General features: G+C 54.5%; 2 protein-coding genes across 3 annotated transcripts in view; one reads left to right on the top strand and one right to left on the bottom strand.

Annotated features, from left to right (window-relative positions):
- VANGL2 (VANGL planar cell polarity protein 2) overlaps positions 1-3,767 on the top strand; it is a 39,299-nt gene extending 35,532 nt beyond the window's left edge. For both annotated transcript variants that reach the window (XM_044449118.1, XM_044449117.1), the window contains exon 9: positions 408-3,767. In XM_044449118.1, the coding sequence (XP_044305053.1) occupies positions 408-668 (261 nt within the window). In that variant the 3' untranslated portion in view covers positions 669-3,767. The remainder of the gene's footprint in view (positions 1-407) is intronic.
- A 4,508-nt stretch (positions 3,768-8,275) lies between these two features.
- On the bottom strand, positions 8,276-25,911 carry LOC123032913 (SLAM family member 5-like). Its single transcript, XM_044449119.1, has 8 exons — positions 24,183-25,911; positions 18,936-19,130; positions 18,257-18,514; positions 14,806-14,928; positions 10,008-10,046; positions 9,430-9,488; positions 8,808-8,905; positions 8,276-8,757 (listed from the first exon to the last, which is right to left on the bottom strand). Coding segments are annotated over exons 1-8 (813 nt in total). The 5' UTR covers positions 24,223-25,911; the 3' UTR covers positions 8,276-8,756.
- Between the last annotated feature and the right edge of the window lie 47 nt (positions 25,912-25,958).

Genomic DNA, 25,958 nt, shown 5'->3' with positions numbered 1-25,958 from the left:
GCCACCCGGCAACCAAGCGGCTGCCTGGGAAGTGGCCGCGGCAGCCCCCTTGCGGTCGCATTTCCCAGCCGCTTAACGCTGCTCTTGCCGGAAATATTTTGGCTGCAGGTCTGGCGGCCGCGGGCAGCCTCTCCCCCTCTGCAGTTCCTCCAGCCCCCCTTCCAGCCGTCCCGGTTGGCAGCCATCATGCCGCCCTGGGGCAGCAGATCCTGCCTTTCGGCTCTGCGCTTGGTGGAGAGGGCCTCCTCCACTCGGGTCGCCCGCTGCTCAGCCGGAGGGTGACCCGCTGGGTCTCCGTGCGGTGGCCAAGGCGAAAAGCTTTCCCGACGGCGGCGGCACGCGCGGTGTGGCCTGGCGCTCCACCACCCCGCGCTGGTGTCCCCCTGAGGCCGCCTCTCCTTTCACAGGCCTTCCTCGAGCGCTACCTGACCGCCGGGCCCACCATCCAGTATCACAAGGACCGCTGGCTGGCCAAGCAGTGGACGTTGGTCAGCGAGGAGCCCGTGACCAACGGCTTGAAGGACGGGGTGGTCTTTGTCCTGAAGCGCCACGACTTCAGTCTGGTCGTGAGCACCAAGAAGATCCCCTTCTTCAAGCTCTCGGAGGAGTTTGTGGACCCCAAGTCGCACAAGTTTGTGATGCGGCTTCAGTCAGAGACCTCCGTGTGAGGTGGCGCAGAGGGGAGGGCTTCACTGCGAGGGAACGGCCGCCTGTGCGGCGGAGCGGCCTGGCGCACGAAATCCGCCTCTCCGGGGTTGGGCGAGGCTGCCAAGCCCGGCGAGGGCCTGCCTGGCGCTCTCGTTTCTGTCTGTGTGTCTTCAGAGGTCAGCGTTGGCCGCTTGGCCCGCTCCGTTCCGCTCGCAAGTTCTTCACAGTGCCATCTGACGAGGGGGGGCTTCCTTTCCTGTGCCTCCCAGTTTCCATGCAGTCCAGTCCCAGTTCTGTTACACCCTCCAGGCGCTCAGGAGGTTTGCAGAGGGCGGGGTGGGGTATCTGCTGTCCTCCCCACCCCAGGGATCCAGTTGAAAGTTTTGGTGCCAAATCCTAAGGGCTAGTTCCGTTCACTGTCTTCACCAGCATCTCCAAACACAGTTGGGGTTGAGGGACCTTTCTGAATGTCCTTTTTGGAAAAAGAAAAAACAACCACCTGCAAACCAGCTAACCTCACAGTTCTGGCCTTTGACACGCCATCCCGATGCTGTTGGTCTCTCTCCATCTCTGAGCTCCGACACAACTTGCACAAGACTTTGTGGAGCATTACGAAAGAGGAATGCCTATTGGTGGTAGGCGGTGGCTGCTATGTTTTAAAAACTTTCCATCCCTGCGTATGTAGCACATGCAGAACTAAGCCAGCGGGGCCTCCCGTTTTAGCAAGTCCGGTACACAAACATCCTGTTCCAATTTTTTCTGGTGTCTTTGTCCAGCTCACCTTTGTAAACACACACAAAGATACACGTGGGAAGTTTTTTTGGTAAATTTTTAAAATGGTGACTTTTAAGATACCAATTCCTGTACTTTTTAAGAAATCCCGTGTGTTGTAAATAGTTGCTCCTTGACTTCGCTGTGGTTTGAGCCTTGCATTGACTTGAATGCTGTAGCGTTCTAGAAGACTTTGGTGTGAAATAGGAAACGGCCCCTTTCTGGAGCCCGGCTTTGCCGGGATGTCTTTTCTGCAAGCCCCCTTGGAAATGAGTGGGAGCTGCCCAAGACGGACGGCACGCCCGCTCGTTTTCGTGGGGCCTTTGCAGGGGAACTGCCTTCTCAGTGGGAGTGGGGGGCATTGGTGGAGGCCCTTGGAGCCCCCCCAGAAACAGCCACCAGCGACAGAGCTCTGGAATTCCCTTCCTCTCTCTCCTGGCTTGTCTCAGAGCTTTGCCATCTCGGGTTTTTTTTAAAACCCGAGATGGGCTTGGAGAATTTGGTCCTGTGTAAGAGTCGGGTAACTGAAGGCCTTCCCTTGTTGTGGGAAGCTGTCCCTCTTGAACAGCTCTGGAAAGAAGAAAGCCTGCTGCCCGCCCGTGGTCAGCCGCACTGGCCGCCCTCCCCTCGACTGGGAAGGAGCCTCGAGTCTCTGTGAGTTCCACCAGCACCCAGGGCCCTTGGGAGGCGCCGGCGCTGATCGGCCGGCTTCCCCGACTGACGGAGGTGCAAGTCTTGTTGGCCCTTCAGTGCCCCATGAGTGGGTTTTCCCTCCTCTGCCACTGCTCCTGGAGTACCCTGGGCATGTTCCTGCCGGGGTTCTTTCTGCGGCCGTGCTGCAATTTCACGTTATCTAATTGTGTTTAAATGCTACCTTAAACAACAAAACAGGGGAATGCTTGGGTCACTCTCGAGCTGGCGGGCGGGTGCTGGAGCTGCTTCGGGACGGACGGGGCCTTCTCCTGGGATCGGTTCTGCTTTAGGCGTTGGAGCAAGGATGCCGGGTTGCACCACTGTGACTTTCACGATTCTGTTTTACACTTTACATTTGATTGTTTAAAATTTATTTTTAATACTCGGGGCCTGACCTAGTGACAGTGAAGCACTTTTAAAATTCCCCGGCGTGATTTCATGCGGGACGTGTGGCGAGGGGCACCTTGAGAGGCCGGAGGCCGTCACTCGAAACTGAAAGGGGCGGCGAAAGTGCAGCTGCGACCGGCGGGCTCGCCTGGGCGGACAGCGGGGAGCCTCTGCAGCGCGGTCCCTGCCGTAACGCCTCCTGGGGCGGCAAGCAGCACCCACTGGGGCGGGCAAGCAAGCAGCGCAATGGGGGGCCGTCTTGCCCGTGGCCGAAGCCAGCTGTGCCAGAGGACCCCCCCCCCCCATTGACACAGCCCTGAGACACCTGTGGAAAGGGTGGGAAGCATTCCCCTGGCTGGCCCCAGTGAAGCTGCCCAATTTTATGGCAGCACCCCCCCCGCCGCCATTGCCTCCTTTCTCATCTTCCACCCCAGGACTGCTCTTTTTCTCTCAGCTGCTCAGACACGAGTCCCCCCCCCCCCATCGGCCCTGGCGGACACGATGCCTGAGGCCTGTGAGGGCCGCTCGGTCGCGTGGAGATGGCGCTGCAGCGAGGCGCCGCTGCCCGTGAGCCCCAGGGAGGGAGGCCTGCCCTGACCTTTGGGCGGCCGTGGAGCCGCGTGCACTGCGAGGGCCTCTTGGGCCACCCCAGCACGCGCTCCTCACGGCTGCGTGGCCACGTGGCCTTCCACAGCCGCTGGGGCCGTCCTGCGGGGAACGCGGGCAGCGCCGTGGAGCGCCCTCCGCGGCGTCTCCCTGGGAAGAACCCAGCCGGCACTCGATCCGCCCTTCGTGCTCTGGCCCTGCCCTGCTGCTAGTCTGCGCCTTCCCTTGGTCCGTCCACACGGGTCCAGCTCTGGCCTTCCGAATGTGACCTCACTGCCGTTCCACATTATCACAAATACAACTCAGTTGGCTTTTATCACAAGTGTGATTTTTCAAGAGAATTTAGCTTCACTGACACAAAACTCATTTGAACAAAAAGTGTAGAATAGAGACCTTGTTTCCCCACCCTCAAAAAACACACACACTGAATCTAGGAAAATATTTTTGTTTTGGTTTTGTTCTTTATTTTTAAGACAGAGTTGTAAACCTTGTGCATGCGTGTAGAAAATTGTAAAATGTAAATTGTTTTTTAATATATAATTTTTTTTACAGTTTGCAGTGGTACTAAGCATTATTGCAATGTTAGTAAGGTTTTTTTCATAAATATAGGAAGTAAAACTGTACATTTTTAAATAAAATAAACCCTTTTTGGATCTTCGGTATTCCCTTTCTTTTTCGTTCATTAGTTCCTGCTAAAATGGGCAAGAGAAGTCTGGGGATGAGATATTTCTTTATGGTTCAGCCAGCCGCACTTCCCAGTGGAAGTTAAACGCACCTGGCGACATTTCTAAGTTACGGTATGATCAGGAACCCAGTGCAATGGAAGGACACATCTCTGAGGGTTGCCGAAGCTGCCGAAAGAAAAGGCAGCAGGTTACATAGAGGTGCAGGGAAGAGCGGCCGGTAGCATTAACTCTGCTGGTCTGCCTCACGGAGGGAGGATGGAGGCTGTCGGGTGGCAACCTTCTGTCCTGCGGAACTGCCCTTCCGAGGCCGACGTCATCGCTCGCTGTGCCGCTGCTCGCTTCCAGGCAGCTGCGCAACCTGCGCACTCCATGGGGTAGCTGGCGGTCCTGCTGGCTGGGAATTGCAGAGGTTGCTGTCGGACCCACCGGGGGCACCGCCTTGGGGAGGGCTGGATTCGCACGCCCTTCAGCAACAGCTGCCTGTGATGGAGGCGGGATGAGCACCTGCTGGCGGGCGGCAGATCACCGGCCAGTCTGCAGGAGCCTGGAGGGACAATAGGCCCTGCTGCCCATCGAGGGCCACCGAGCAAGCGCCCTGACCAGGGTCATAGAATCCTAGAAGAGCAGAGCTGGAAGGGGCCAGGGGGTCCCCCCCGCCCGATGGTTGCAGGACACCAAGTCGCACCATCCCACCCAGGGCTGCCCAGTCTCCCCTTGAATGTCTCCAGTGTGTGACTCGTGCAGTTGGTCCCACTGCTGTGTTGCTCTGACAACGAGGAAGCTTTTCCCGATGTCCAGCCTGAATCTGGGTTGTTACAGCTTGACTTGATTATTTCATGTCTTCAAGTGGCTTTGCTAGCTGGGGATGATGGGTCGCACATCTGGAGCAGGGAAGGCTGGATGCCACATGCTGGAAAAACGGAAAGGGCGGTTCCGGTGTGCTGCGCGCCACTTGGTGGTCGTGTACTGATGGGGGACCCCCACCAAAATGGAGAGGAGCTCCAAGGAAGACCCTTGGGGTGTCGAGCAGGGCACCGGGGTTTGCCTGGGGGCCATGCCCCTGGCCGGCTGTGCGTCGGGGGGCATCGGACGGGATCCTCCGCACGGGGTGATGTTGCTGCACAGATGTGCCGCATGGAACCTGTCCGCAGGCCCCTCCTGGCGCCGGCCCTCTGCACAGCACAGGGGACACGGCCCCCGGGGCCCTGCGACTGCCACCCTCGGGCACCCGCTTAAAGTCTGTGGGGTTTGCCAGAACTGCGCAGATCGCCCGCTCAAGATGACCCTGGTGGGCGAGTGAGGCCGCTGGCCCAGCAGCACGTGGCAACCCGGCGTGTTCACGCGCACCCTTGGCTCGTGGCGCATCAGCCCTGCTCAAGCTGGCCTCCCCCGGGTGTGTGGGACCACAGCGCTCGGCACGGCCGTGCTGACCGAGAGGGGTACCCACTGTGGTCCACCACGGCCGGACAGCACCAAACTGGGGCAGCAGCAGCGCCAGAGGTAAGAAGTGCCCCCCCTCCCCACCCCACGAGGGGCTTAACTGCCAGCCCCCCCGGAGCAAACCCAGGGTGGCAACTCCAGCAGGGCTCCGCGTGTCACCCCCGTGTCCCTAATGCCCCCTGGAACGGCACTGGAACGTCGGGACAAAGGCACGGGTACAACGACAACTAAGAATGTGGGTTAACTCCAAACGTAATTAATTATAACTAAGTGGGAAAATGCATTATTTGTTTTTTGGGGGATATAGGTTTAATGTGTTGCGTAAACATTCCAGAAGTAGTGCAGTTCAAATGCGTGCCTGCTGGATGTTGACATTTGTAAATCTCACATTGGTTGAAACGGAGGCACTCCAGGGTGTTGGTGGGATGCAGTTCCCATGGGTCCCAGTCAACACAGCCAATGGTGGGGGATGATGGGAGCTACACCCAAACAACACAGGTCTCCCCCCCGCTTGTGTCGCTTCTTGGTGGGGGCAGCCACTGCTTCTGCTTTACAATGAGCTAACGATGGAGGGCCATAATTGGAGTCCAAGAGAAACTCTCACAGCACCAATGAGCGGGTGGCAGACCGTGCCGAGAAGGCAAGCGAGGGGCTCGCTTGAAGACGAAGCTGCAGCAGGTCAAGTGGCATCAATAACCTAAAAGTAGTCGAAGCTCCTGGAAGGGCTGGCTGAGGAACAGAGTTTTAGAAGGCTTCTTAAAAGATGCTGGTACCAAAATTAAAATCTCTTTTTACTAATATATTGGAAGGAGGAAAGATGCCAGCACCCTGGAAATATTCCTCAACAGTTTTGATTCCAAAACCAAGAAAGATCTGACAGATCCTATAATCCTGGGGATTGTAAACCTATATCCTTGATAAATCAAGACATGAAAGATTACACTAATACTTGTCAAAGATATTGAGTAATTTTATTGGTAAGTATATCAAGGCGAATGGGGGGGGGGTTAGCAGAGAGACGGAAGGAGGAGCTGACCAGGAGAGTATTAGACGTGGCTGAAGTCACGTCAGGAAAGGCTAAAAGTGGCTGCGACAGCATTGGGCATTTCCAAAGCTTCTGCTTGTGTGGAATGCCCCACAATAAAGATGTTGATGGAGCTATTAGGACCTAGAACACGATTTAAAGGTGTAATAAACTAATTGTATTGAGAAAGTTTTGCGACTGTGATCGTTAATTATGGTCTACCAGAACAAATATCCTTAGGCCGAGGTACTGAGGAAGCTGAGGGAACTGGGTCTTGAGGAAGCCTCGAGAGGAGGAGACCTGGAGGGGGGCTGCTGGCGACATACAGGTACGTGAGGGGGTGCCACGCAGAGGTGGCTCCTTCCCCTGTGAAGGAGGGCAGGACGCGCTCCAAAGGAGCAAAGTTCAGGGAACCAAGGTTCAATTTGGATGCCAGGAAGCACTTCCTGATGGTTGGGACCCCGAGGGCATGGAATGGGCTTCCACGGAAGGTGCTTGAGGCCCCACCGGAGAGAGGCTGGGCATGCACATGGTAGGCAGGCATATCCTGAGAGGAATCGGCTGGAGCCGGGGGTCAGACTAGATGGCCTGGGAGACCCCTTGTGACTCGCTCTGTTTCTATGTTTCTATGTTCTAGACAAGGATGCCCTCTTTCTCCAATAATGTTTACTTTAATTATGGAACTATTAGCAATTAGTATTAGAAATGGTAATATCATAAAAGATATTAGATTTAGGAATAAAATTAAGATTATTTGCTGATTATATATTGTTAAGTATAAAGGACCCACCTAAAGTTATGGTTCATATTAACATTAATTTAGCAGAATTTGGAGAGATAATGTGTCTACAGATTAATTAGTATAAAACTGAAATGATGCTGTTTAATTTCAATAATGAAGAACTGGAGGGAATTAAGAACAAATTTCAAATGAAGATATGTAAAATTATTAAATCATAGAATGGCAGAGCTGAAAGGGGCCATGAAGGCCATCAAGTCCAACCCCCTGCTGTTGCAGGACACCAGTTCACACCATCCCACTCAGGTGGCTGCCCAGGTTCTTTCTGAATGCCTCCAGTGTGGGAGAGCCCCCCCACCTCTCCGGGCAGCTGGTCCCACTGTCGTGTTGCTCTGACCGTGAGGGAGCTTTTCCTGACGTCCAGCCTGAATCTGGGTTGTTGCAACTTGAACTGATTATTCCGTGTCCTGCACTCTGGCATCAGAAAGAAGCGATCTTGACCTTCCTCTTTGTGACAGCCTTTGAGGTACTTCTAGAGGGATACCATGTCCCCCCTCAGTCTTCTCTTCTCCAGGCTGAGCATGCCCAGTTCCCTCAGTCTCTCCTCAAATACTCAAGTATAAACATTTCAATAAATCTCCAATATTTAAAAAAGAATAATTTTGATATATTGAAATCCAAAATAAAAAGCAAAATGCATCCATTTAGGAAAATAGGATTATGATGTTTTGGTAGAATAGCAATATGTAAAACAAAACTTTTACCTAAGATAAATGTTTTGTTTAGAGTGTTACTGATTAAGGTATTCAGAAAAGATTTGGCAGATTGGAAAAATATGATTAACATATTTTGTAACAGGTATAAGAAAATGAAGATTAGCAAGAAAAGATGGTATAAACCACAAAAAATGGGAGGATTGGGTATTCTGAATATCAAATTATATTATGCAGCTAATCAAATAAGATGTATACCAAACATATTACAGTATGGGCAGAAAAAGAACAACAAATTGGATTCCTTTTAAACCTTAAAAAACAAAAACAAAACAGGATGACAAGAAGATTGTGAAAAAACATAGAAAACCCCTTTCTTAAGAATATGGGGCAAATTTGGGATAAGTATACAGAAAAAGGTATGCTGACAATCTCACCATTAATCATAGTCACAGAAACTGAAGGATTTCCAGAAAACTTGAGAAGTAGTTTGAGAGAGGAAAAACATGTTTTTAGGTTAAAATATTGGTAGGGGAAAATGAATAACAAGGAAAGGATAAAGGTGGTATTAGGAAGAGAAAAATTGATCTGGTTTAATGTTAGGCAATTAGAACAATGGACTAAAGAATGGATGAGGAAAATGTAGAGATATTACTAAACTTGAAATGATTGAAAAGATTTTGAAAAGAGTTTGAATTGTCCAGAAATGTTTAGATTAAACTTACCACTGAAGGAGAAAGAGAATATTGCAATTTCATTTAACTTGGAGATGCTTCCCTTTGACATTGCTCAAGAGAAACAGGACTTTGTAGGAAATAATGAGACTGATTTCATGGATGAAGAAGAGGAAAGCCAAGCTTGAACGGCCGGGGCACCTGGTGCTGTGTGACTTTCAGACGTGTGGAAACGCTTTCGCTGGCCTCTGTCCAAAGGACTAGTGGGCCGCTCTTGGTTAGGGTATTGCAGAGAACTAAGCAGCAGAGAAGTCCTGTCGCACGAGCCGGCCCAGCTGCAGGTCCTCTGCTGGGAAGGCCAGCCACGCCCCAACATGCCGGTCCAAAGGGCTTTGCCAGGCTCGATGCGAGAGTTCAGAGCAAAATCAGGCTTGGCTTGGGGGCTGATCCGAGACAACCGGATCCTCCTCGATGGGGCATGTTTCCATTGTCTCCAGGGATGTCTCCGGAATAGATGTTAAGCCCTGCAATCCAGGAAGAAGGAAAGAATTACAAAGCCATCTATGGAAAGGGCCCCTTGCCCAAACAGGGAAGCTGCATGGAATGCAGATGATTCTGTAGGTGTCAAGCCAAGAGCTTTGCCAGCAGGAACGGCTCCAGTCTTCTCTTGGGTCGGAAGTCCGCCAAGTCTCTTCAACAGTGATGGCGACCCTTGGATGGTCTAGCAGAGTCTGAGAGACCCAGGAGAGCAAGTCTTGGAGGGGCGAGGGGTCACCAGCGCGGCCACAGGAACCCTGGTGGGAGCTCTTCCTAGCTCAAAGGAGAACCTTTGGTGGGCCAGCTTACAGCGGGCTCATTCATTCCAGGCAAACTGGGCCAGTGGCCCACAAGCCCACTGCCGCCTTCTGGGGCCTCCATTCCTGGTCTAAATATGTCCCAGCTCTCACAAGTCCAGCATCGCACTCAGAGTGCTGCACCAGAGACTGCTCTTCCTGGAAATGAAGCTGCTCTTTTTCCCCTGCCCTGGAGCACAAGAGGGCCAAGTTACCTGAGTGGGGGAGGCTAGCTGATCCAGCACTGCAGGGTTGTCGTCAGCATCATCAGAATCTGCAAACCAGAGTCCAGAATTAGCAGGGATACTACAAGGAACCCTCTGGGTATCTTCTCACCCCTTGCTTGCTTTACAGAAGCTCCAGTAAAGGAACTGCCACGTGCAGGAAGCGTGTTCCGATTTGTGTCAGACACATTTAGAAACACAGAGACAGACGGGCCGGAAGGGGCCTCCCAGGCCATCTGGTCTGACCCTGGCTCCAGCCGGCTCCGCTCACGGCAGGCCCGCCATGTGCTCCATTTATGTGTTGATCTGCAGTTACAACCCTCACTCAGATCAGCACATACAATCCAAGCAAACACTGTCAAGCCAAGAACAGAAATATTTTACTTTAAAAGTGGCAACAAGTTTAAAATTAATGTTGAAAGGAGAGAGAGATACCAAAGTCCCAAATACAGTGAGGGGGCCATTTTAAAATGCAGCTCTAGGCAACACTTCTGGAGAAAGTGTGGCCTTTTCTTCTTGATAAAGTTCAGTTAATAATGATTAATAGTATCACTTGCACATTTTCATACCTGAAGATTCATTGATGGATTCGATGCTGTTGTGACTTCCTGTGTCAAAAAGAGAGCAGGTATTTCAAATTCAGATGTGGGCCAAATACCTTCAGATGTGTTTGTGCCTTGTTTAATCATGGTGATATTGCTTTTCTAGAGATGCCAGAGAAGGTCTAGGAATGGCTGGCGCCCGTCTTCTCTCAGGGCTGCCCCCAGTCCTGGCATCTTTGCCGGGGCAGCACCGTGCAGCCCCCGGTAGGGATGGGCTGGTCCACGGCCGTGATCAGACCATGCGAAGAAAGTTCCTAGTGCCTCATTCAGGTTAACAAGAGTAACCCGGAGGTAATAGATGGTTGTTGACGTGATTTGAAGGAGACGGATCCTGCTGCCTGAGAAGATTTTAATAAGGAGGTACTGATTCAAAGACTGTAAATAAATTCAAATTTTAAATTCCCAATTGAAATGAATATAGCTTGGACATGCACCTGGTAAGCATGTCCTGAGCGAAGCCGGCTGGAGCCGGGGGTCAGACTGGATGGCCCAGGAGACCCCTTCTGACTCGCTCTGTTTCCGTGTTCCATGTTTCTATAGCTTCAGCTTCTGTGATTGGGATGGTGACTATGTTGAAAAACAGCTGTGAGAAAGAACTTCAAAATTTAAAGCTAATTAATGAGACTTACAGAAAGTACAGTTGTACTTCGGCTCACGAACGCCTCTGTTCATGACCAAATCGGGCTGTGAACAGAAATTTCATAAACATTTCGCCTCAGGTCACGAACTCCGCATCGGGTGGCGATCGCGATCGCACCCGTCTTCCCTGCGCTATTGCAGTTGTGCTCGGGGGGGTGGGGGGGCGGGGGGGAGATGGCCTCCATCTTTGTTGTTCTTTGTCACTTTGTTTCAAATTTTTGTGATTAAAAAAATGGCTGCTGAACAGATTAACCTTATTTACATTGAACCTTATGGGGAGATTTGACTTGGCTCACGACCAGTTTGGGTCACGACCAGAGTCCTGGAGCGGATTAAGTTCGTGAGCCAAGGCGCCACTGTAATAGTTTCAGCAGTTTAATATTTTTGGACCAGGCACAGCTGCATTGCCGAGAAGGACACGGTAAACACCGATTACGGGACTCAAGGCGACTGAAAGCTTCTTCTCAATTGCTTAAATCGTTCAGTGAACTTGAATCCTAAAATAAGCGTGATATAAAGGCCTACGGTATACCCCTGTGAAGGCGCGGTTCAGCGTTCGTGGCTTCAGTCTTTCATGGGATTTTTCTCCGAGCGAGTCCAAGCCAATCTCCTTGCGAGTAAGCTGGCGCCTCGCCATGCGGCGGCTTATGCGCAAGGAGATAGTTTCCTCCGAGTTTGGACTCGCTGGGAGAAAACGATCTCTGCGCGCCTGCCCTCGCCCTCGCCCTCGCCCCGCCTCGCCACGCATGCGCGCCTGCCCTCCAGCCTGGCCCGGCCCATGTCTCCCGCCCACACCGCCTCGGGGGCCGCGCCCATCACCGGCACCAAATTCCCAGTTTTTCACAATTCACGGGTGCTTTAGGAACATAACCCCCACAAATTTCAGGGGACTACTGTATATGTATTTACATGGATATTTAAAAGCCATCAATAATGACTATTGTGCTAAGAAAAAAGGGAACAGAGTAGCAACAGTGAGAACTAGACACGGAACTACTGGTTGGTTTAAAATTAGGAAAGGAGTTCGGCAAGGCTGTTTACTGTCGCCCTGCCTATTTAACCTATATGCAGAGCACATCGTGAGAAAGGCAGGGCTAGATTAATCACAAGCTGGAATTAAGATTGCCAGGAGAAATATCAACAACCTCAGATATGCAGATGATACCACTCTAATGGCAGAAAGTGAAGAGGAACTAAAGAGCCTCTTGATGCAAGTGAAGGAGGAGAATGCAAAAGTTGGCTTGAAACTCAGCTTTAAGAAAACTAAGATCATGGTATCTGGTCCTCTCACTTCCTGGCAAATAGATGGGGAAGAGATGGAGGTAGTGACAAATTTTATTTTCCTGGGCTCCAAGATCACCACAGATGGGGACTGCAGCCAAGAAATTAAAAGACTCCTGCTCCTGGGGAGGAAAGCTATGGCAAATCAAGACAGCATACTAAAAAGCAGAGACATCACCCTGCCGACAAAAGTTCTTATAGTCAAGGCTCTGGTTTTCCCAGTGGCAACGTATGGCTGTGAAAGCTGGACCATAAGGAAGGCTGAGTGCCAAAGAATTGAAGCCTTTGAATTGTGGTGCTGGAGGAGACTCCTGCGAGTCCCTTGGACTGCAAGGCGATCAAACCGGTCAGTCCTTGAGGAGATCAACCCCGACTGCTCTTTTGAAGGCCAGATCCTGAAGATGAAACTCAAATACTTTGGCCACCTAATGAGAAGGAAGGACTCCCTGGAGAAGAGCCTGATGCTGGGGACAATAGATGTCAAAAGAAGAAGGGGACGGCAGAGGATGAGGTGGGGTTGGTGTGAACTTGCGTGGACTCCGGGGGATGGTGGAGGACAGGAAGGCCTGTAGGAATGTTGTCCATGGGGTCACGATGGGTCGGACACGACTTTGTGACTAAACAAACAAACAAGCAAGCAAATATTCCTGAGCTACTGACTTTGATTGTTGAGTTTAGAGAAAGGGGGAAAAAAACAGAGAAGCCATTGATCCAATATGGTTATAGAGCTCCCTCTGCTGGATGAATGATACATAGCCATTTTGAATTTGTTGGATTAGAGCTTAAAGCATGGGTCCTCAAACCTCGACCCCGGGGCTGGATCTGGCCCGCCATGCCCATTTATCCGGGCCGCCATGCCCATTCGGACCTGCCGCGTGCGCGCCTGCGCCCATTCGCACGCCTGCCCCCGCCGCCCACCTCGCCCCTGCCCGGGGAGGCAGCGGTGGGTGAGGCGAGCCGCCCCCTCGTGCTCCACCTTGCGGCATGTGCCTGCTCCCGCCCGCCTCCCCTCGCCGCACGCAGCCGCACACACCGGCCCACGCACACCGCCCGCACCGCCCCCCTGGCCCGCACCCAGCGCCCGCAGCTCTCCGCTGGCCCCTGGTGAAGGAGTCTGAGGACCCTTGGCTTAAAGTATGAGAGACATAACTGGGACCACTGATTTGTTGGTCTCAAATAATTGATGTCACGTCGACAACCACAATTTATGACTTATTCTGTCTGGACACATGAAATAAGAAGACCATCCGATTTGAGCCTGACGAGGGTTGCTAGGTTAACATGTACAGAGAGTGAATAGAAATTGGAGGAAGCTTCAGGCTGAAAAAAAGATGATGAGAGCATTTTAAAAGATTTTGGACTCATGTCTGAAAGAATTGAAAGAAGATTATGAAAAAATGTCTCAGGAATTTAAACACTTGAAAGGGGAGTTGAGAAAGTATATTAATGAAGAAACAAAGCCTATTGCTAAGCAGATAAAAACTGAAGGTCAGAAAGCTTTTACAAAAGTGGGGATTCAAGTGAAGATGATGGAGAAGAAACTCCAAAAAATACAGTGGTACCTCGACTCACGAACTTAATCCGTTCCAGGACTCAATTGGTCGTGACCCAAGTCAAAGTTCCCCATAAGGTTCAATGTAAATAAGGTTAATTTGTTCTGTAAATATTTTTTTAATCACAAACATTTGAAACAAAGTAAGAAAGTAGAGTATGGTAGAGAACGCAAACCTGGGCGGGGGGGCGGAGGTGCGCAGGGAGTCGTGGTCGTTGCGACGACTGCCAGGTCTGGGACGCTCTGATGGTGAAATCAGGGAAGCCACAAGCAGGGCCCCTTTTGAGGGAAAGGTGAGGGTGTTCCGCTCATACCGACGGCCCCCGTGGAGGAAGCCACCCCATTGCTGGAGGGCTGAAGAAGCCTCCTGCAGCCCAGTCACCTCAGCTCAGGAGTGGGTGCCTCGTGGGTCTCGCTGGCTGCTCGGGCCACAGGTTCCCACACTGGACTCTGCGGGCCCCGTTTATAAGGATGGGGACCACTCTGTGCAGGGGCCGATGGAGCTGGGGGTGCCCGGCACTGCTCACATGCGGTCTGCTGGCTTCGGGGAGCAAAATCCCCGCAAGGGAAGCTTCCGCTTGAGGCCGACGGGAACCGCTCTCAGTGTGACCCTTGCGCTGGGCTGTCTTGACTCTCTGTGAATGAGCTCATCCCGAGCAAGGTCGCTCTGTGCCAGGGGCCGAAGCGAAATTCCTGGGGCGCCTTTGGGATCTCACACTGTCAGCTTGTGGGAGGGGAGAAGGTTTTGCAGGCTCGCTTCCGAGTGGGGCTTCCCAAAGGCAGAGCAGAGCTGAGATGAACAAACTTCTGGCGTTTCCAGGCTAGACACTTCCTTGCAGTGGAGAACAGGGTGAGGGCTCCTTGGCGAGGGAAGGGCTAGCGCTGGACGCAGAGGCCGGGTGCTCCATCCCAGGGTGGTTATTTATTTATTTAGAAAATTTCTATGCCGCTCCATTCGCCGAAGCCTCGGGGCGGCTCACAAACATAAATTCCGTGTCCCAGGGGGCCAGGGGGCCCACGGAGGCTTGTGGGGAGCCACGGCTGTGACGCTGCTGCCCCCTTCCCCACCCTCGTTGTGCACGCGTGTGTCTCATGTGCCATAATGTTTTAAGACCCTCCACCCCGTCCTGTGTTCTTGACTTTTAATAAACACGCTTCCCCCGCGCTTGGGCTGCCGTGTGCTGACTCCAGCGCCTGGCCCCAGGGTCTGGGAGCAGGGTGGGCGGTGGACCCTGCCAGCCGTGGGGAGGCGGGGGCCCCGGGACGGCTGGCCCCGCCACCTGCACGCCTTACCTCCTCCTCGCTTCCGCCTGTACATGCACAGCAGGCCGAGCAGCAGCAGCACGACAACCAGGGGCGGGACGACGTACTTCAGGTAGAAGGTGAGGCCGACTTCGTGGCCGAGGGAGGGGGGCTCTGTGGGTCAGAGGAAGAGAGGCGCGCATGGGACGCGTCCCGAACCGAGCGCCCGGCAGCTCGACGGAGGCTCAGCACCCTCGCTTTGCACCGAAGTGGCACCCAGAGGCCCAGGAAGGGGGCATGTTTCTGGCTCCGAACAATCACTTGCAGAGTCTCACTAGGTGAAATCCCTGCCTGGAGGCCAAACAACACTTTGGGAAGCGTGGTGTGAAACTCAGGAGGCCGGTATGGGCAGAAGGCATGGGGATATTTTATTTGATTTATTTTATTTTGATTTATATCTTTTTATTTTGATTTATATCTTGCACGCTAGCCGTGATCCGCCAGCCGAATGCGGCGGAGCCGACCTGTCCACCGAGGAGATGGTGCGAAAGTGCCGAGCTCCCGAACTCGTTTCTGGAAGCGGGGCCCGTCGCGCCCCTTGGCCTCGTCTGCTTTGCTTTGAAGGGCTTTGCTGACCGACCGAGGCCACCAGGTGGGGCTGCCGCAGTTCCGGGAGAGAAACAGGAAAACTGAACCCTCAGCCACAGCCCGCAACTTCCTGTCACTTCTGCCACCCCCGCCCAGAAGAGTCTCTGCCTTGTCGGTAACCGGATGAACTGGTTCTCTGGAGTTTTCCAAAATGCACTTTTTGAAAGCACATGACAAGAATTATCACTGTCATGAAATTTTAGTATTACAAGTACGTGTTTTCTGGGGAGAGCAGTCCTATGATCCCGAGTTTGGGTTGCAAGATCTGAGGTCAAAGGAAGTGGTCTGATCTGTGGCAATAGCTGACATTCATTCCAGGTTTGCAGATTCTGAACATGTTGCATCCATATATGTGCATTTTACTATTTTTTAAAGGGACAAGGCGGATCTGGGGAAAGGCAGCCTCAGCCCAGCTGAATCTCTGAGTCTGGGCAGGCCTGGGGTTCGGAACGGGGTGGGGGCAGCTTGTGTGCCACCACCATTGCAGAAACACTTGCTGAGGAGTGTTGTTTTTTAAAACCAGCATTTTTAAGAAGGATTTTCCCCAGCCCAAAGACAAGTTCATCCATAATTTTGTGTTCCAAAATCCTCTTTTTAGAAACAGAGCGAATCAGGCGGGGCCTCAGATTCGTCACGAGCTGGACACCACTAGTGAATCAGAGGTTTCTGGGGAGACGCCAATGCTGCCGTCTGGTCCAGAATTAATGGACAAATTTCAGTTATTGCGGCCTGATGATGTGGATAAGGTGCTTGGACGAGTACGTCCCACCACTTGCCTATTGGACCCTTGCCCGTCTTGGTTAATAAATAATTCCAAGCACGGGATTGGGATCTGGATCTTGGAAGTGGTTAACGCTTCTCTGAGGAAGGGCCGGGTACCTGCCCCTTTAAAGGAGGCGGTAGTCCGACCAGTCCTGAAGAAAGCGTCACTGGATCCAGAGATGGCCACTAATTATAGACCAGTGGCCAACATCCTGTTTCTGGGCAAGGTGTTGGAGCGGGTGGTGGCGGGACAACTCCGAGCACTCTTGGATGAAACTGATTATCTGGACCCATTTCAGTCCGGCTTCAGACCCGGGTACGGTACTGAATCTGCCTTGGTTGCCCTGTACGATGACCTGTGCAGGGAGAAGGACAGGGGGAGTGCGTCCCTGTTGGTTCTCCTGGACCTCTCGGCGGCTTTCGATACCATCGACCATGGTATCCTTCTGGATAGGCTTGCGGGACTGGGGGTTGGAGGCACTGCTTTGCAGTGGTTCCGCTCCTATCTCGATGGCCGGTTCCAGAAGGTGGTGCTGGGGGACTATGGCTCTGCGCCATGGCAGCTATGCCACAGAGTACCGCAGGGGTCCATTTTGCCCCCTTTGCTGTTTAACATCTACATGAAACCGCTGGGAGAGGTCATCAGGAGGTGTGGGCTGCGGAATCATCAGTACGCTGATGATACCCAGCTCTACCTCTCGTTTTCCACCAATCCAGGTGAGGCAGTGACTGTACTGAACCGGTGCCTGGCCGAGGTAATGGGCTGGATGAGGGCCAATAAACTGAAGCTCAATCCAGACAAGACGGAGGTCCTGTTGGTTGGTGGATCAGGCTTCGGGGAGGGTGAATTGAACCTAGTCCTGAATGGGGTTGCACTCCCTCTCAGGGACAAGGTCCGCAGCTTGGGAGTGCTCCTCGACCCAGAGCTTTCACTGGAAGCTCAGGTGACAGCGGTGGCGAGGAGCGCTTTCTTTCAGCTTCGGCTGATCCATCAGTTGCGCCCCTACCTGGAGTACGACTGCCCGGCGACAGTGACACACGCGTTGGTGACTTCCCGCCTTGACTTCTGTAACACGCTCTACGTGGGGCTGCCCTTGAAGATGGTCCGGATACTTCAGTTGGTTCAAAATAGAGCTGCCAGGCTGCTGACGGGGACTGGGCATTATGTTCACATGACTCCAGTCCTCGGTCAGCTTCACTGGCTTCCCATTGAAGTCCAGGCCCAATTCAAGGTGTTGGTGATGACCTATAAAGCCCTAAACGGCTTGGGTCCTGGTTACCTGAAGGAGCGCTTACGTCCATATATGCCCGCCCGCCCGCCCCTTGAGATCAGCGGGAGAGGACCTTCTTCGGGAACCCTCCGTGAAGGAAATTAGGAGGGTGAGTACTCGGAGGAGGGCTTTCTCTGAGGTGGCGCCCAATCTATGGAATGCGCTCCCCAGAGAGGTCCGCCTGGCGCTGTCGTTATTTGTTTTTCGGCACCAGGGGAAGACCTTTTTATTTAAACATCATTTTAATTGTTAATATTACTTGCTTATTTTATCTGGCCAGGGCGACTTATTTTATATTGTTAATTTGTTTTATATTTTTAATGTATTATATTTTAATTTATGTTGTGAGCCGCCCCGAGGCTTCGGCGAACGGGGCAGCATAGAAATGTTTTAAATGAATAATTAAATAAGGCGAGGCAGCCACTGCTCAAGTGAAGATAGCTTTCTCTGAGTGAGTCCAAAACGATCGCTCGCGAGCAAGCAGCGTGCCCGCACACGCATGTGCGGTGAATGCAAAACCTCCAGGGCGGTCCAGTCAATGGGCATGGTGGGCCAGATCCGGCCCACAGGCCGTAGTTTTCGGACCCATGTTCTCGACCTTAAGGCCATTGAGGGCAGCTTTCAAGGACTGCGGTCTGCGGGGGCAATTCCACGACTCCAAGCACGGAGCCCTGGCTCTTTCCCAGGCCCTGTGGTGGCGGCGTTGGGGAGGGGGGGAGCTAACGGACAGGCACGGTGGTGAGAGGCACCCGCAACTGGCCTCGGGCCCTGCGTGTCGCACACCCTGGTCTGCAGACGGACCGCTTCCGCCTGGGCCTCACCGTGGCAGTGCTCCCTCAGAGAAACGGTGCTGGAGTTCTCACTCTCCTTGCTCGAGGCGGTGCAGGTGTACTCCAGGGAGCCGTCTGGGGGCTTCTGCCTGACATGCAGAGTCGGGCCCCTGGGGAGCACCATGCTCGCGTTGGCGCTTGACCAGGCGTAGCTCACAGGCCCCGCGGCTCCCGCGACGGCACAGCTCAGGGTGACATCGCAGGTCCCTTTCGTGGAGCGAACGGTGATGGTGGGTTTCGGCAGCCTCCCTGAAGGGAAGACGAGGAAGCCGGCTCTGAGCGAGGCTGAGGAAGAGGGCCTGGGAGAAGGCCAGACCAAACCTGCCTCCTGCTTGTGGCCCCCGGGGTGGGCAGAGGCCCCCGGCGTGGAGGGCACGTGCGAGAGCGCTGCTGGGGCTGACACCCCCAGGGAGCCGCGGAGCAGGACGGCTTGCCTGTGGCTCTCACCCCCGCCCTCCCCGTCGGTCCACCAATGGCCCAGCAAGCTGAGGCAGCTGGGCATACTGGGAAGGGCAGGCCATTCTTTTGCCGACATGTGGGCAGGTCCACGTGGCGAGCGCCCCCTGCGCCTGCCACATTCCTTTATTCATTTGGGGGCTTTTTCTGCTTCTCAGCCTGGAGCATCTCACAGAATTGTGCTCCCATGGTCCCACTTTTTCCCAATACTCACAGCCACTGTGTTCCATCTTGATGGTGGAAGGAAGAGAGGTAGTTCTGGCCGTCTGGCCTCCTTCCGTGGTGCTGCTCCTGTCCTTAGCGTCCCGAAACTGCTCCGTTTCTCTCTCCTGCAGCGTCGTATCGTTGAACACACCTTTCGCCCCGTTCCCATCTCTGGAAGGGAATTTTGGTTTCTCTGCTTGAAGGGCTGCAAAAGGGTAATGCAACAGGACCAAGGTCAGGGGTGGGGCGATTGGGGCACGCCCTCTGGACATGAAGGGGGCTCCAACGGCTGCACTCCCAGCGCCACAGGAGGTTCTGTGGGTGCCCGTTTGCGGAGGGTGGGGTCCCTGCTGCGCGGCCCGTCGCAGCCGGCCCTGGTCCTGCAGGCTCCCTGTCCTCCTCTGGGGCTGGTCCTGCACCCGTGGCTGCCTGGCCTCTTTTTCTGGGGGCAGCGGGATCAGGAAGGAGGGCTGCCATGGTCCCCAGCCTGTAGCTGGCTGTGCTGCTGCCGCGTTTGCAGCCTGCGTGTGAGAGACGCTCTGGGGTCCTGAGGCAAAGCAGCGCTCAGCCGCCTCTTCCCTACACGTTCGCACGGACGTCTTCCCACCCCTTGGGCTGAGGGGAAGTCCGCAGCTGAACTCCCTGTGGAGGCGGGAGCTGCTCAGCAAAGGTGAGGGTGGCTCTACCTGGCAGGGCTTCCCCTCCCTCTTTGGAAGGCCAGGAGGACCCGTCTTCTTGGATCTGTGCCCCCCTTGTGCAGGGGGCCCTTCAAGGCCACGGAAGGGCCATTTCACCGGGGCTTGGGGGCTTTCCAGGGCTGGGGGCAGCTTCCTGCCCAGCCTCCAGAGTCATCAGGATGGACACAGAGCGCAGGCGGGGTCACACAGTCCGGGAGCTTCCCGTGAATGCCGAGACCTTTGCAATGTCACTTCCAATCTTTTCTCCGCAACCGAGCCTGCGGGAGGGGATTTGCGCTCTGCCTGCCACGTCGCTTTCAGCACCTGGGATCACGAGCTGCGCTGGGCGCCCCCAGGGTCTTTGCGAGCCTCTTCCCCATGTGCGAGCCAGAGATAAAACCAGAACGGTTGTGCAGAGAGAAGTGGGCGCTTAAGGCCTTTCACATCACCTTGAAAATGAACCGGGAAAGGACTGAAATGACAAACCTAAAAGCGCAACTTGGTGAGCGCAATGGTTTCCCTCAGCTTTGCGGTCCGTGGGGCTTCCGGTACCTCTGGGCCCTTGGAGATTTTCCGTGCACGCATTTTTTTAAAAAGAAAGGAGGTTTCTAGTCACTGGGCTCCAGCGATGATGATGTGGAAATTCTGTGGGCAGTGTCTGCTAAGACCTCAGTCACTGGCATATGACTCAGGTGGCAAGAGATGCTTTCGTCAGCAGGTGACTTGAAATCCTTTCCATGGAGGCAGTGAGCTAAACAGCCGACCCCAGCCAGGAATGCTGGCTCTCCCGAGCAGCCTCTGGCCCAACTGGCCGCCCCTCCGGGAGGCCCCCTTTCGCAGCCCCCCTTGCAAAGGACCATCTTGGTTCGAGATGGTGAGACTGAGCGGGAACCCTTTGGCGGGGGTGGGGGGCTGCTCAGTGCTGGCTCCTTCCCAAGAGCATGCAGGCCCGCCTTGGGCAGCGCCAGACGCCCACCAAGCCCAGGCTGGGCACTTAGGGCAGAGGGCAGCTGGCCTGGGCCCTGAGCCGAAGCCCCGTGTCCTGCAGCACCTGGAGGGAAGCATGCGGTGGGGGGGGCAGCAAGCCACAGACGGGGGCTCTGTGGTCTGCAGGGGGCTGAAAGTCTGCCCATTTCTCGGGAGTGGTGGAGGGTGAGGCGACACGGGAGCTGTGTGCGTCGCGCGGGAAGCAAGGCCCAGGCTGCCCACGACCACCCCGTCCGGGGCCTGGCTCGAGCCGGCAGCAGCCCAGCCGCAGTGCAGCACCTTCGTTGGCCTGCGACTTGAAATCCTGTCCATGGAGGCACTTGGCTGAACATCCAGCCCCAGCCAGGAGTTCTTGAATGCCCCGCAGCGTCTCCAGCTAGAGCAATCCGGAGGGGAAAGGGTGGCCTCTCCCCACGGCCTTGAAGGACCGCCTCCGGCCAGCCTAACAGAGACCTTTCCCAGCAGCTGCGGCTGGAATGGCAGGAGTTGCAGCCCGACCTGTCCGGAGGGCCCGGGGCTCGGGACAGCCTTGAATGGCTGACGCAGCCTCCCCACGGAGCCTCCCCCGTGCTGGGCCCTCACATGGATCTGCTCTGGGCCACAAGCTGCGTAAGAACAGCGCGTTTCGGATGCAACCCACCCCCCCGGAAACCCCAGGCAGCCCCACAGCCTGAGGGGCATTCTGCTGTTTCATCGTGGCTCAGCGTGTGGAGCAGGCCGATAGCAGGCGGCTGCAGCAGGCCACTCCGGGTTCCCCATTCAGCCGCGCTCAGCCTCCCCGAAAGCCTCGTGCCGCTTGCATCTCCAGTGGCCGCCCCCGAGGGAAGCGGGGTGGGGGGAAGCAGCGTAAGGGCACCCTGATCGGCCAGCGGGGCACCCCTCCTGCCTCCTGTGGCCAACTGGGGATTGATAGATGCCCTCACAGAGCCCACCAGCAGCAGTGGAAGGCAACAGCCCCACCCCCATGTTGCTATCCCCATTGTTTGGTGCACAGAGGTAGACTGCCTCCAGAAAGGGAGGCTCACTCAAGCTGTCACAGCCCTCAAGAAGTCCTAAGAATATATCAAATCCCCTGTTACAGCCTCTCCCAGAGTGGCTATGACCAGATCACATGGCCCAGGCCACATTTTTTGGGAGGGGGGAAGAGAGGGCCCAGGGCTCTGCGCCCTCCATGGTCACGGCCTAGTCATTGCTTGAGCGCATGGCGGGGGGCCCTGCTCCTTTGCCCAGCCTGGTGCCCTTTGGGTAAGTGGCAGCCTGAAGGGGGGGGAAAGAACATGTGCAGGAGGTGGGAGCGGGGCCACGCATGAAGGAAGAGCATAGACAAATCCCGAGGAACTGCAGGGGCGGCATCAGGAAGGCTAAAGCAGGAAACGAACCGAGACTAGCAAGGGATGCTAAGAACAGCAAGAAAGCCTTCGCCAGAGACACCCAGAACAAAAGACATGAGCAAGAGAAGGGTGTCCAGCCGCTTAAACTGGAGGGCAGAGCGATAACAGCCGACAAGGGAAAGACCTCCGTTCCTGCTTCTGCTCGGTCTTCTCCCACAAGGAAACCTGCAACCAAGCTTAGTGATTAATAAAAGCCAACATGGATTTATCAGAAATAAATCCTGTCAGACTAACTTAATCTCATTTTTGACTGTCCCAAATGGACAGAGAAAACACTATGGATGTGATCTACCTTGACTCTAGCAGTGTTTTTGTCATAATGCCCTTCAACATCCTGACTTGCAAATTAGCGAGATGGAAAAACTGGTGGTGGATCCAAAATTGGCTGCTAAATCGGTCACAAAGAGTGCTCATCAATGGCACCTTCTCAAATTGGATGGAGGTAACTAGTGGGTGTCCTGGGCCCAGTGCTCTCCAACATCTCTATTAATGATTTTAAGATGAGGAAGAACAAGGGCAGATGATCAAATTTGCAGATGGTACAAACTGGATAGAATAGCAAACACCCAAGAAGCAGAATGAAGATCCAGGGCGATCCTGATAAACTTGAATGCTGGGCTGAAAGCAACAAAATGAGATTCAGTAGGAACAAATGCCAAGTTCTCCACCCAGGAAAGAGAAACCAAATGCATCAACACAAGATGGAGAATAAATGGCTTGATAGAATTGAAAAGGAAAAAGACCTTGGAGTTATTGTGGACACCAGGCTAAACATGAGCCAGCAGGTGCAATGAAGCTGCAAAGAGAGGAAATGCTATTTTGGGATGCATTAACAGAAGCATTGCTTCCAGATCAGGAGAAGTAGTAGTTCCTCTATACTCCTCGCTAGTCAGACCTCACCTGGAATACCGTGTCCAGTTCTGGGCACCAAGATTTAAGAAAAATGCAATGAAATTAGAAAGGGTCCAGCAGAGGGCAACCAAAATGATCCAGGGTTTGGAATCTCTGCCCTGTGAGGAGAGACTGAGAGAACTGGGCATGCTCAGCCTTGAGAAGAGAAGACTGGGGGGGACATGATACTCCTCAATAAGTACCCCAAAGGCTGCCACAAAGAGGAAGGTCAAGCTCTCTTCTCACTGATACCAGAGTGCAAGACACGGAATAATCAATTCAAGCTGTGACACTCCAGATTCAGGCTAGACATCAGCTTCCTCACTGTCAGAGCAATACAATAGTGGAACCAGTTGCCTGGAGAGGCGGGGGGCTCTCCCACACTGGAGGCATTCAAGAAGAACCTGGGCAGCCCTCTGAGTGGAATGGTGTGAACTGGTGTCCTGCCCCAGCAGGGGGTTGGACCCGATGGCCTTCTGGAGCCCCCAGCTCTGCTATTCTGTGATGCTAGGACTGTCCGCAGGGCTGCAAGTTGCCCATCCGAATGCCAGGGCACACATAAAAGAGGCAGGCTGCAACCTGCTCCTTTTCATGCGTTTTCCTTGATGACTATTTCGATGAAGCAACTTCCTTTGCTAGGAAGCTCCGACCGGGTGATGCATGACTGCACCAAAAGCAAGCACACAAAATAGGGGTCGATAATGCCAAAGGAACGGTGAGAAAATGTTAAGAGTAGAAAGGGTAATGTTGAGTATTAATTTGCAAGGTTCACTAATTTCTACACCTTTTTATTATTTTGAAATCTACATTAAAAATGACAATAACCCTAAATTAGGAAGCTGGGAGATGTGATGGCTGAGGGAAATTTCACCTTTTGTGCCTACTTAATGAGGCCCAAACTTCTGAGTTGGCCTCTTACTGCTTATTCTTTGAAAATGAATCACATAAATGGTTCTGCTCAGGAGGTTTCCATGATGTGAAGGCATCCATCCCCCTCCGTGAGATTTCTAGACCCCCCCCCCCGCACCCAACAATGCTACTTTCCCCAAGCTGCTGGGAACAGAAACCCAGCGGCTGACGGTGCAGGACTCTGGTTCAGTAACCACTAGTGACCACTTCCCCTTAGAGGGCTTGACCCCCGTGTCTGCCAGGCTGCCCCGTCTGGCTAATGCTCCACTCGGCAGTTCTCCGCCTGCGCCTGACGCTTGGCTTGCGGTGATGTGCCGAGAGGCTTGGCCACATCCACGCTCCAGGTGGGATGCTCTGCGGAAACGGCCCGCCTGCGAGCAGGAAGGCCTCTTGGGGACTCACCGAGGAGGGGAAGCAGCGCCGCAGCCAGCAGCCAGGACATGTCTCTGCGCCCACTGTGGGATCTCAGACCGGCCCAGGAGGCACGGAGGAAGAGGAAGCATCAGTTCCCCCTTTCCCGCCCCAGCTTCCTCTTCACAACGGGAAGAAGCGCTGCGACGCTCGGGTGCCTCGGACGCCGAGGCCTCCAGGGCGGGACTCGGGCAGCGGTGGGGGCCGGCGGCAGCACTGTGCCCTGCCCGGCCGGGATGGACTGGGGCCCCCAGGGTGACCCAGGCTACGCTCCATACTCCGCCGGAGCAACTCGGTGCCCTCAGCAGCTGCGCCCCGAATCCCCCCCTCACATCGCCTCATCCTGAGCCCGCCTGCGCCGGCCCAATCCCCTCCGAGCGCCTACTGGGCTTCGGCCCACAGGCAAGCCTGGCCCTGGGTGGTCCAAGCCCCATCCTCTAAATGGTGGGGGGTCGCCTGGCTTTTGCAGCCGAAGGCTGTGGTGCCCCCGCCCCCCAGACAGTGGCAACTTGGTGCCAAAGCAGGCCTCACGAAAGGAAATGCGTGGGGCTCTTGGCTTCACCTCCCTGCCCTGGGCCCCACCCCAAATGGGGCCCCAAGAGCATCTCTCAGGTAGACTTTGGTCTTTGGGATGGAATGCTTTATTTACTTGCGGTGTTTTCGTGCAGCCAAAGTCTCGCAGCAGCTCACAAAGCAAAGTTTGAAGCCATCCCCTGCGACAATGCGGGCAAGAAAAGGCTCTGCAGCCCCGACAAGGGCCCTGGGCCCCATGTGCCCCACCAGAGCACCTGTCAGGGCCCGGGGCCGCCGGGCTGGCAGTGCACCTCCGTATCCGCCTGTGCTGGAGCGGCAAAGTGGGGCTTGACTTGCCGCCTGCGGAGATGCAAAGCAAGCGCAGAGGAGAGGAGAGGAGGGGAGGGGAGGACAAGGCAAGGACGCGGCCAGGTCAGGGGAGGCAGGATGACCGGCACACACCGCAGGGGGGGAATCTGAAGCAACCTGCGATACAACAGCAGCAATAAGGCCAGGAGGGCCGGTTCGGGGGCTCCTGTGATCCCCCAGAGAGTCAGGCACCGCAGTGCCAATCCAGACCACCCTCTGTTGATCCTTCCAAGCGGCTCCCGGAGAAAAATAGATCATTACACACGTAGACGTCCACTTTGCTTTCCTGCCAGTTGAGGGCAGGGAGGGTGCTTCTCCGTCCAGCATGAGCACAGCCATGTTCCCGCGGTGAGCACGGATCCAGGCAACGAGGCTGCCAGCAGCTCGAGGGGACGTCCAGCAGGACCCGCCGGGAGGGCAAGCCAAGCCCCCTGGCCGGGTGGGCAGCCCAGCTGCCCTGCAAGGGCAGTGCTGGGCTGCCCCATGGGGACTGCACAGCTGCTTCGGTGGCTCAGTCACAAGAATGTGCGGTGCACCGAATGGGCATCCTCTGGGTGCAGCACGCGGCATGACTGGCAACGATCGGCCCCCAAGCGGTTTCAAATGCATTAACACTACCTGCTGTGAGTGCTCCCCCCCACACACACACACACAGAGTGGCAGGAAATGAGGGGACAACAGGCAGCATTACGCTCTGGGACTACATCTCCACCGTGCCTTTAGGCCTTTTTCCAAGGCTTTGGCTATGGGTTCTGGAATCCATCAGCTGCTTGGTTCCAGGCACCAAGATTTAAGAAAGATGCAGGCAAATTAGAAAGGGTTCCGAGGAGGGCAACAAACATGATCCAGGGTTTGGAAGCACTGCCCTGTGAGGAGAGACCGAGA

Source organism: Varanus komodoensis, unplaced genomic scaffold (genome assembly GCF_004798865.1).
Source record: "Varanus komodoensis strain SLA01 unplaced genomic scaffold, ASM479886v1 scaffold57, whole genome shotgun sequence".
Classification (NCBI taxonomy): Eukaryota; Metazoa; Chordata; class Lepidosauria; order Squamata; family Varanidae; genus Varanus; species Varanus komodoensis.
Note: the sequence above shows the minus strand (reverse complement) of the source record. Positions and strands in the feature narration are given on the sequence as shown.

Excerpts from the sequence above, each read along its gene's own strand:
- LOC123032913 (XM_044449119.1), bottom strand. The coding sequence starts at position 24,222 with ATGTCCTGGCTGCTGGCTGCGGCGCTGCTTCCCCTCCTCG. Across the intron at positions 19,131-24,182 it reads GGCGCTGCTTCCCCTCCTCG|CCCTTCAAGCAGAGAAACCA; the intron begins GTGAGTCCCCAA and ends ACCCTTTTGCAG. Across the intron at positions 9,489-10,007 it reads ATCCATCAATGAATCTTCAG|ATTCTGATGATGCTGACGAC; the intron begins GTATGAAAATGT and ends TCTGGTTTGCAG.